The sequence below is a fragment of the Leguminivora glycinivorella genome, chromosome 14 (genome assembly GCF_023078275.1).
Source record: "Leguminivora glycinivorella isolate SPB_JAAS2020 chromosome 14, LegGlyc_1.1, whole genome shotgun sequence".
In the NCBI taxonomy this organism is placed as follows: Eukaryota; Metazoa; Arthropoda; class Insecta; order Lepidoptera; family Tortricidae; genus Leguminivora; species Leguminivora glycinivorella.
In genome coordinates this window covers 9,676,589-9,687,754 of record NC_062984.1, presented here as the reverse complement: position 1 = coordinate 9,687,754, position 11,166 = coordinate 9,676,589, and the positions used below count along the sequence as shown (strand labels likewise).

Sequence of the window (11,166 nt, the reverse complement as noted above, 5' to 3'; positions counted from 1 at the left end):
CTTAATTTTGATGAATTTATGAATATTCACTGATGATACTTGAATATATCTCATATTCTTAAATTCTGCTGTTTTATTTCATAAGTTAGTAACAAATAAAAAGGTGAGGTGAGATTTATGATTTTATTATTGAGTTTCAATGTCATTCCAACATTATTATGTAAAAAAAAACAGTTTAGCTTAAATGTTACACAAAATATACTTTCATATACACTAAGGTAAATAAATTTAAACCTATTCAGTCTCTTGTAGTCCTGCGCCACCAGGGAATTCCAGTCACGTCATCATCTTGGCAAAGAATGGCAGTTGTTGGTCTGAAAAATTTAATATCTGTTTTATTCCCTGTCTGTTATCTTTTGACGCCAGACTGCTAAAATTAAATCCTTATTTTACTTCCATAAAATTTTATACAGAGATATTATATTTTAAGAGGCACGGGAAAGGATATTATGATAAACTGATAGAGATATCCATGTTTTGACCAATCGTAAAGTAAAATACGTACATACATAGACGAATACGTACATACATAGACGAAATACAAAAATAACTGCATCCTTTTCACGTTTGCTATGGCCATTAATTGAAACATTAGTGGTCTCGTTTATGGAAGGAAATCAATATCTTCAAATTAAATTATATACCAAGGACCATATAATACCGGGACCGACAAAGCCCATACAAAAAAGCGTACCCCTGAAATGTATGGGTCTTTTAGGCTTAAAAGCCAGCGTTCCCACTTAAACGTCGCGTGTCTCGGGGCGCGCAACGGACGTCCGCGCCACGCCACCTGAGTGTAATTCAAAAAACGTCTCCTTAGTACATTTTGTATAGGAAGGACGTAAGACGCGCCGCCAAGCGGCGCGGCGCGCGCCACGCCACCTGGGGCGCGTCTTACGTCCTTCCTATACAAAATGTACTGAGGAGACGTTTTTTGAATTACACTCAGGTGGCGTGGCGCGGACGTCCGTTGCGCGCCCCGAGACACGCGACGCTCTGATGTGGCCGGTCCCTAAGCTAGATGGCGCTGTTTCGCAGCCTGGAAGTGGCCAAAATCATTTCCCGAAATATTTTTGAGTCTTTATTTTTTATAAGAACAAATGACATGCTTCTTATTTTAATAATAATATCATGATAACACGTCAATACACATTAAAAAAAAATTGTAGGCATCATCAGTGTAGATATGATAGTATTCAATAGGTGGCGCTAAAAAATGAAGGTACGATCCTTAGTATGAAGATTGTAAATCCTATTTAAATAATTATCCTTGTTATATACAAAATGAACTTAAACTAACACTTGATTTAAACTAACACGATCTTCACTCATATTTATTATTAAATTAAAACGGGACTTTATCGCGTAAAACTTACGTTTATATTTAACCCGACGTTTCGGACATGACATTACGTCCGGGTAGACTACCCGTGACCACGGACGTAATGTCATGTCCGTAACGTCGGGTTAAATATAAACGTAAGTTTTACGCGATTAAGTCCCGTTTCAATTTAATAATAATAAATTAATAGTTTAAAAACCGGCCAAGTGCGAGTCGGGCTCGCGCACAAAGGGTTCCGTAGCAGCAAATATTTAACCAAAATTACAGTTAAATCAACCTATCTCAAAAACTATAAGAGATACTTTGATCAAACCAAAAATCGTTGAAAGAGTTAATTAGCATGCATCACCTCTATTTTTTTTAGAATTTTATACCCCGTAGTTATAAAAATAGAGGGGGGGGGGACATACTTTTTACGACTTTGAGAGCTGATATCTCAAAAACCGTTCACTTTAAGAAAAATGTTTTTTAGAAAACTTTATATCATTTTAAAAGACCTTTCCATTGATACCCCACACGGGTATGTACATCGAAAAAAAAATTTTCATCCCTCAGTTACATGTATGGGGGGCCCCACCCCCAATTCTTTTTTTTACTATTTAGTGTCATAATTTTGTAGCGGTTCATACAACTCATATTCCCATCAAATTTCATCACTGTAGTACTTATAGTTTCCGAGTAAATCGGCTGTGACAGACGGACAGACGGACAGACGGACAGACGGACAGACGGACATGACGAAACTATAAGGGTTCCGTTTTTGCCATTTTGGCTACGGAACCCTAAAAACACTATAAAACACGCTTTTATAAATGCACGTAAAAGCCAAAAATAAATTATGGATCGTTTAAGTTGTCTCTATTTGTGAGCTGAAGTTTAAAAACTATGTGCTTTTAATTATAATATTTGATTGTAAAAGCGTGGGGCGCTGGAACAGGAAAGACTTTTTGTATAACTTGCTGATAAATCAAATTATGCTATGTTACGGGAAGGAGGTTACACAGATTGACGCGCTAACTGGAGTTGCAGCATGACTAGTAGGTTCTACATTAATTAAACAGTCAAATCAATTAAAAGTCAGTGTTCAAAGTAGGTACCAGTTTGTCGAACTCAGACAAAATATGCGCTAATAGCGAGGAGAGTCGACAGTCACCGACACTTAGAACGCCGCTTTTTTCCGGTAATCAAAGTACAAAAGGGGAAAGTATCTACAGTGACAGGATGCAGAGTTCTTGTTCATGGACGAGATATCTTTGGTTCTCTTTGGTAACCCTTAGGCGGCATATGTAAACGTTATGTTCATATGCAACTTCATTCGCCAGGAAGTTCGGATTAGTATTTGTTTACAAGAAAGTCTTTCCTGTTCCAGCGCCCCACGCTTTTACAATCAAATATTATAATTAAAAGCACATAGTTTTTAAACTTCAGCTCACAAATAGAGACAACTTAAACGATCCATAATTTATTTTTGGCTTTTACGTGCATTTATAAAAGCGTGTTTTATAGTGTTTTTTAAACTATTAATTTATTTTACACTTTTTAGTCATTAATAATGAAATACTTTAACATTTATACATAAATTTATTTCAAGTAGGCGGATTTTACATGCCATTTGTGGCTTAACGTGTACTTATTGCTAATTGCTACTTAATAATAACTAGCGGCTACCTTCTTATTACGGTATTATCATAAAAATGTTTATACCTAGTAAATTGTCCGTAAAAGATAGACAATATAGACATGTGCCATCGCGGACTTTTTGAAGACATTAGAGAGACATACTTTCGCCATACATTGTTTTGAAGCTCTCAGCTAGTGGGATTTTGTTTGAATCGATTAGAAAATATTGTCACATTTCAACTAATTCAAACAAAATTTAAGTATTTCTTTTTTGCCGAGCTCCCCTTTATTTGCTCTTAAGGGTCACAGGAAAACCATTACCCAACTTATTTTAAATACAACGTTGATCTTTCTTTTATGCGGGGGGCCTCGCCCCCTGAGCCCCCCTTTGTTTGCTCTTAAAGGTCACAAGAAAACGCTAACCCAACTAATCTTAAATACTACGTTGATCTTTATTTCATGCGGGGGGCTTCGCCCCCCGAGCCCCCCTTTGTTTGCTCTTAAAAGTCACAAGAAAACGCTAACCCAACTAATCTTAAATACTACGTTGATCTTTATTTCATGCGGGGGGCTTCGCCCCCCGAGCCCCCCTTTTCTTTACTCTTGAGGATCACAAGAAAACCTTAACCCAACTTATTTTAAATACAACGTTGATCTTTCTTTTATGCGGGGGGCTTCGCCCCCCGAGCCCCCCTTTGTATGCTCTGAAAGGTCACAAGAAAACGCTAACCCAACTTATTTTAAATACTACGTTGATCTTTCTTTTATGCGGGGGCTTCGCCCCCCGAGCCCCCCTTTTCGTTACTCTTAAGGGTCACAAGAAAACCCTAACCCAACTTATTTTAAATACTACGTTGATCTTTATTTTATGCGGGGGGCTTCGCCCCCCGAGCCCCCCTTTTCGTTACTCTTAAGGGTTACAAGAAAAACCTTAACCTAACTTATTTTAAATACAACGTTGATCTTTCTTTCATGCGGGGGGCTGCGCCCCCGAGCCCCCCTTTGTTTGCTCTTAAAGGTCACAAGAAAACGCTAACCCAACTTATTTTAAATACAACGTTGATCTTTCTTTTATGCGGGGGGGGCTTCGCCCCCCGAGCCCCCCTTTGTTTGCCCTTAAAGGTCACAAGAAAACGCTAACCCAACTTATTTTAAATACTACGTTAATCTTTCTTTTATGCGGGGGCTTCGCCCCCCGAGCCCCCCTTTTCGTTACTCTTAAGGGTAACAAGAAAACCCTAACCCAACTTATTTTAAATACAACGTTTATCTTTCTTTTATGCGGGGGGCTTCGCCCCCCGAGCCCTCCTTTGTTTGCTCTTAAAGGTCACAAGAAAACGCTAACCCAACTTATTTTAAATACTACGTTGATCTTTCTTTTATGCGGGGGCTTCGCCCCCGAGCCCCCTTTTCGTTACTCTTAAGGGTCACAAGAAAACCCTAACCCAACTTATTTTAAATACTACGTTGATCTTACTTTTATGCGGGGGCTTCGCCCCCGAGCCCCCTTTTCGTTACTCTTAAGGGTTACAAGAAAACCTTAACCCAACTTATTTTAAATACAACGTTGATCTTTCTTTCATGCGGGGGCTTCGCCCCCCGAGCCCCCCTTTGTTTCCTCTTAAAAGTCACAAGAAAACGCTAACCCAACTTATTTTAAATACAACGTTAACGTCACAAGAAAACGCTAACCCAACTTATTTTAAATACTACGTTAATCTTTTTTTATGCGGGGGCTTCGCCCCCCGAGCCCCCCTTTTCGTTACTCTTAAGGGTAACAAGAAAACCCTAACCTAACTTATTTTAAATACTACGTTGATCTTTATTTTATGCGGGGGCTTCGCCCCCCGAGCCCCCTTTTCGTTACTCTTAAGAGTCACAAGAAAACCCTAAACCAACTTATTTTAAATACAACGTTGATCTTTCTTTCATGCGGGGGGCTTCGCCCCCCGAGCCCCCCTTTGTTTGCTCTTAAAGGTCACAAGAAAACGCTAACCCAACTTATTTTAAATACTACGTTGATCTTTCTTTTATGCGGGGGGCTTCGCCCCCGAGCCCCCCTTTTCGTTACTCTTAAGGGTCACAAGAAAACCCTAACCCAACTTATTTTAAATACTACGTTGATCTTTCTTTTATGCGGGGGCTTCGCCCCCCGAGCCCCCCTTTTCGTTGCTCTTAAGGGTTACAAGAAAACCTTAACCCAACTTATTTTAAATACAACGTTGATCTTTCTTTCATGCGGGGGGCTGCGCCCCCCGAGCCCCCCTTTGTTTGCTCTTAAAGGTCACAAGAAAACGCTAACCCAACTTATTTTAAATACTACGTTGATCTTTCTTTTATACGGGGGGGCTTCGCCCCCCGAGCCCCCTTTTCGTTACTCTTAAGGGTAACAAGAAAACCCTAAACCAACTTATTTTAAATACAACGTTGATCTTTCTTTCATGCGGGGGCTTCGCCCCCAAGCCCCCTTTGTTTGCTCTTAAAGGTCACAAGAAAACGCTAACCCAACTTATTTTAAATACAACGTTGATCTTTCTTTTATGCGGGGGGCTTCGCCCCCCGAGCCCCCCTTTGTTTGCTCTTAAAGGTCACAAGAAAACGCTAACCCAACTTATTTTAAATACTACGTTGATCTTTTATGCGGGGGGGCTTCGCCCCCGAGCCCCCTTTTCGTTACTCTTAAGGGTCACAAGAAAACCCTAACCCAACTTATTTTAAATACTACGTTGATCTTTCTTTTATGCGGGGGCTTCGCCCCCGAGCCCCCCTTTTCGTTACTCTTAAGGGTTACAAGAAAACCTTAACCCAACTTATTTTAAATACAACGTTGATCTTTCTTTCATGCGGGGGGCTGCGCCCCCCGAGCCCCCCTTTGTTTGCTCTTAAAGGTCACAAGAAAACGCTAACCCAACTTATTTTAAATACAACGTTGATCTTTCTTTTATGCGGGGGCTTCGCCCCCCGAGCCCCCTTTGTTTGCCCTTAAAGGTCACAAGAAAACGCTAACCCAACTTATTTTAAATACTACGTTAATCTTTCTTTTATGCGGGGGGCTTCGCCCCCCGAGCCCCCCTTTTCGTTACTCTTAAGGGTAACAAGAAAACCCTAACCCAACTTATTTTAAATACAACGTTTATCTTTCTTTTATGCGGGGGCTTCGCCCCCGAGCCCCCTTTTCGTTACTCTTAAGGGTTACAAGAAAACCTTAACCCAACTTATTTTAAATACAACGTTGATCTTTCTTTCATGCGGGGGCTTCGCCCCCGAGCCCCCCTTTGTTTGCTCTTAAAGGTCACAAGAAAACGCTAACCCAACTTATTTTAAATACAACGTTAACGTCACAAGAAAACGCTAACCCAACTTATTTTAAATACTACGTTAATCTTTTTTTATGCGGGGGCTTTGCCCCCCGAGCCCCCCTTTTCGTTACTCTTAAGGGTAACAAGAAAACCCTAACCTAACTTATTTTAAATACTACGTTGATCTTTATTTTATGCGGGGGGCTTCGCCCCCCGAGCCCCCCTTTTCGTTACTCTTAAGAGTCACAAGAAAACCCTAAACCAACTTATTTTAAATACAACGTTGATCTTTTTTTAATGCGGGGGGCTTCGCCCCCCAAGCCCCCTTTGTTTGCTCTTAAAGGTCACAAGAAAACGCTAACCCAACTTATTTTAAATACAACGTTGATCTTTCTTTTATGCGGGGGCTTCGCCCCCGAGCCCCCTTTGTTTGCTCTTAAAGGTCACAAGAAAACGCTAACCCAACTTATTTTAAATACTACGTTAATCTTTCTTTTATGCGGGGGGATTCGCCCCCGAGCCCCCCTTTTTGTTACTCTTAAGGGTAACAAGAAAACCCTAACCCAACTTATTTTAAATACAACGTTTATCTTTCTTTTATGCGGGGGCTTCGCCCCCCGAGCCCCCCCTGTTCGTTACTCTTAAGGGTAACAAGAAAACCCTAACCCAACTTATTTTAAATACAACGTTTGTCTTTCTTTCATGCGGGGGGGCTTCGCCCCCCGAGCCCCCCTTTTCTTTACTCTTGGGGATCACAAGAAAACCTTAACCCAACTTATTTTAAATACAACGTTGATCTTTCTTTTATGCGGGGGGCTTCGCCCCCCGAGCCTCCCTTTGTATGCTCTGAAAGGTCACAAGAAAACGCTAACCCAACTTATTTTAAATACTACGTTGATCTTTCTTTCATGCTTCCCCCTTCGAGCCCCCCCCCCTTTTTTCTGTTCTTATCTTCCGGCACCATCATCAGGCCTTGAAACCTAATCGTAGTCATAGTTCATTACAAGACTTTTCTAAGAAGCCCAAAAACAGCTATGATACGATGTTCCATCATGTAGTTCCAGTTCATATCTTCCGGCTCCATCATCAGACCTTGAAACCTAATCGTAGTCAAAGTTCATTACAAGACTTTTCTAAGAAGCCTAAAAACAGCTATGATACGATGTTCCATCATGTAGTTCCATCTCATATCTTCCGGCTCCATCATCAGACCTTGAAACCTAATCGTAGTCAAAGTTCATTACAAGACTTTTCTAAGAAACCCAAAAACGGCTATGATACGATGTTCCATCATGTAGTTCCAGTTCATATCTTCCGACTCCATCATCAGACCTTGAAGCCTAATTGTAGTCAAAGTTCATTACAAGACTTTCCTAAGAAGCCCAAAAACAGCTATGATACGATGTTCCATCATGTAGTTCCAGTTCATATCTTCCGGCTCCATCATCAGACCTTGAAACCTAATCGTAGTCAAAGTTCATTACAAGACTTTTCTAAGAAACCCAAAAACAGCTATGATACGATGTTCCATCATGTAGTTCCAGTTCATATCTTTCGGCTTCATCATCAGACCTTGAAACCTAATTGTAGTCAAAGTTCATTACAAGACTTTTCTAAGAAACCCAAAAACGGCTATGATACGATGTTCCATCATGTAGTTCCAGTTCATATCTTCCGACTCCATCATCAGATCAGCTCAACAGTACCATATTGTTGTATTGTCATCGGAACTACACATAGCTGCCAATTTTCATTACGCTACGACTCCTGGAAGATGGTTAAATTAGCTTCCTTAGATTCCATTACATACATAGTTACATACACGACGACCTAATAAAAGCGTGTTAAAAATGAACTTACCTATATACTTGACTATGAGGTAGAGTGGATGTCAATAACGGACAAGCTGGTGCAGGTGCTTCCTAGAACAATTTCATTTTAAAATTATAGTTTAATGAAATAAAGTTTTACTATAGTCAGTCAATATCTGGGCAACCGAGCTTCGCTCGGTTCTGTTTCGTATCCTTGACATGTGTCGTCATCTAGTTCAAAAATGAATAGTACCTACATCGAGCGAAAGAATTCTCAGCCTTAACAACACAACTACTCCACACGAGATGGCGCGCATTTCGCCACAAAAACTCAAATAGTGTATTTTCTATTCGTTTTAGCCTTGACCTGTGTCGCCATCTAGTGTTTGCAATAAATAGTACTTACATCGACCGAAAGAATTCTGTCTTAACAGTACAACTACTGCACACGAGATGGCGCGCGAAAAAACGCATGAAAACTCGAAAATTCGCGTTTTCCGGGACCTAAGGATAAGTTAGACCGATTTTTCACCCCCAAAAACCCCCACATAACAAATTTCTGCGAAATCGTTAGGGCGGTTTCCGAGATCGTCAGTGTAAATAAATATATATATAAATAAATAAATAAATATACAAGAATTGCTCGTTTAAAAGTATAAGATTAACTTATTAGTCAATGGTTAGTATATGTATAAATTATTTTCTTTGATGATCACTAGCCTAGTACCATTATGCATGGTCATATCTTATCTACAGTCTGGCCAAAAAGAGTAGAAATTAAAGTGGCAACATCATAGTGTTGTCGTCCTGCTTTCTCACACATATTCATTTGAAAGGGATGACATTACAATGTTGGCACTTTTTAATTTATACCCTTTTTGATCAGACTGTATTTAAGGCAATTTCTCTGCAAAAAGAACTACATTTCAATAAGTGTCCTTTTTGAAATAAATTAATTACAAATCTGTAAAAATGTTAAAATAATAATTTAAAAAAATGTTGGTTAGCCTTATGAATATTTCAAGATGGATAGTCGGACCAACAGGGCTCCTTTTGTAACTTTTTGGTATGGAAACGTAAAACGGATTTCTAGGATAGTACCTGTATGGGTTGCAAGGGTATGTGCACGTTAGCGCGCAGCTTACGTTGCCGGATCTCGCGTCGAACGCAGCATTGCACGCCAAGGAGCACACAGCACACGCAGGAAGACAGGCATCCTGCAAAACAAAAGTAAACAACTTATATTTTTAACCTTCAGATACTATTCTCCTCTACTCCAAACAAAATATTTAAATCAATTGGATTTGAATTGGTCATCATTAAGGTAGGTTCCACAGTATTCAAGTAGATTCATGATGTCCATGACATCACAAGTCAGAAAGCAATTTACTTCCTCAGCTTATCTTGTTAATGCCTCATGAAAGCAAAACTATATTTTGGACTTCTTTCACAAGCAGGTCCACATAGAGCATTGTGTCTTGTAAAGAAATAGGTGCATGAAGGAGGTCACTCTACATAGACATGAATCTGCCTTAACACTTTGGGCAGACATGAATCTGCCTTAACACTTTGGGCAGAGAACTGTCTCCAGATCCTTACAACAGGAAATAATTTAGTATTTCATAATTCTCACCTATATAAACAAGGACTCCCAAATCCCCATTTCTGTTGGTACGCCTTAAAACAATTCCAGCAATACATAATGAGATCCCAGTTAATATCCCTACAACAAATATCACCTGAAAAATAAAACAATGATGAATATTTTATCCTTATATTTATCTGTTTTCAATGTAAGTAAATATTCTTTATTGCACCACAAAGATAACAGAACTACATTAAACATAAGGTAGCAACAGGCAGTCTTATCGCTGTAATGTAGTAATTAAAATACTTTATATTTGACAATACCTGTAAAATGTAATAGCACACATATTCAAAGCCAGGACAGTGGCCACCACAGGCACCAATCATGGGTTCAGGGCTGACTGATGGTATAGGTGGCACCGGTGACCTCTCCGGAGGCTTCATACGGTTGTCCATATCACATATTGGCAGTGAAAATGCTGAAGCACATTCCGGAAAGCTGTATGCTTGTGAGGCTGCAGTGTGCATGGGGAGCTTCTCCCCTTTCTTGTAGCTTCTCCATGTACCACCCCCATATGGAGATTGGTATACAGGTGACGGTGGACCATACTCTCTTATATCTTCATTATAGTAGTGAGGAACCTGAAATAAACAGTCTGATGTTTATAAACAAAAAACAAAACCCACCATTTAAAAAAATGTATTGATATCACGAACAACAGTAGGTGTTTATACTGTTAAATATGTTTCTATGTATTTTATTTTACATATTAAAAATAATTAAAGCCGAAATATAAAATAAAATTAAACAAACACCACCTTGTAAAGTGCAGGTTATAAGTGGAAACAGAAGTAAAATTAAAACTTACATGGTAAGCGGTTTCTGAGGTAGAGCTGTCAGTTCCCGCGACTTGGTACACGGGCGGGTTGATGTCTTCCGCCCAAGGAAACTTGCTCCTTTGTTGGGCAGCAGTAACAAACTGCTGTTCGCTTCGCGGAACCATCGTTGTCTGGTACGGATGGACGCTCCGCGGCGATACTTGTTGTTTAAACATTTCACTATAACCTTATCTGTAAGAAACGCGCTTTTATGACACTGAAAAATAACATGTGGAACTTTTATTGATCATAAAACTTGACTTACTTCATTGTGTTGGTTCTGAATTACGATGCTATGAAACGGCATCGTACGAATATTTGAAATTTGATATATCTTCAGACACAGATACTAGCTTCAATATAATTTATCACCATTCGATATATCGTCTACTACCTACTCCTTGAATTATTTATAATTCACGTATAGTATAGTAATAGTATCACAACCACGCCGCCATGTTTATTTTTGAATGATTGGATTGGATTGGATTTGTTTGGTTTGATTGACGAATCAGCATAAAGAGATAGTGTTGTACTATGAATGTGAGTCACTCGTGAAACGTACTCAACTCGGTACTCAGATCAAGAGTGACATGTTCATTCATTAGTTCATTCTTCATTGATTCGC

At 39.5% G+C, this 11,166-nt stretch overlaps 1 protein-coding gene across 1 annotated transcript; it reads right to left on the bottom strand.

The window, feature by feature from the left end:
* Positions 1-109: 109 nt before the first annotated feature.
* On the bottom strand, positions 110-10,977 carry LOC125233054. Its single transcript, XM_048138899.1, has 7 exons — positions 10,804-10,977; positions 10,529-10,730; positions 9,984-10,301; positions 9,706-9,811; positions 9,174-9,289; positions 8,122-8,183; positions 110-314 (listed from the first exon to the last, which is right to left on the bottom strand). Exons 2-7 carry the CDS (start codon positions 10,712-10,714, stop codon positions 239-241), a joined length of 864 nt encoding a protein of 287 aa, XP_047994856.1. The 5' UTR covers positions 10,715-10,730; positions 10,804-10,977; the 3' UTR covers positions 110-238.
* Between the last annotated feature and the right edge of the window lie 189 nt (positions 10,978-11,166).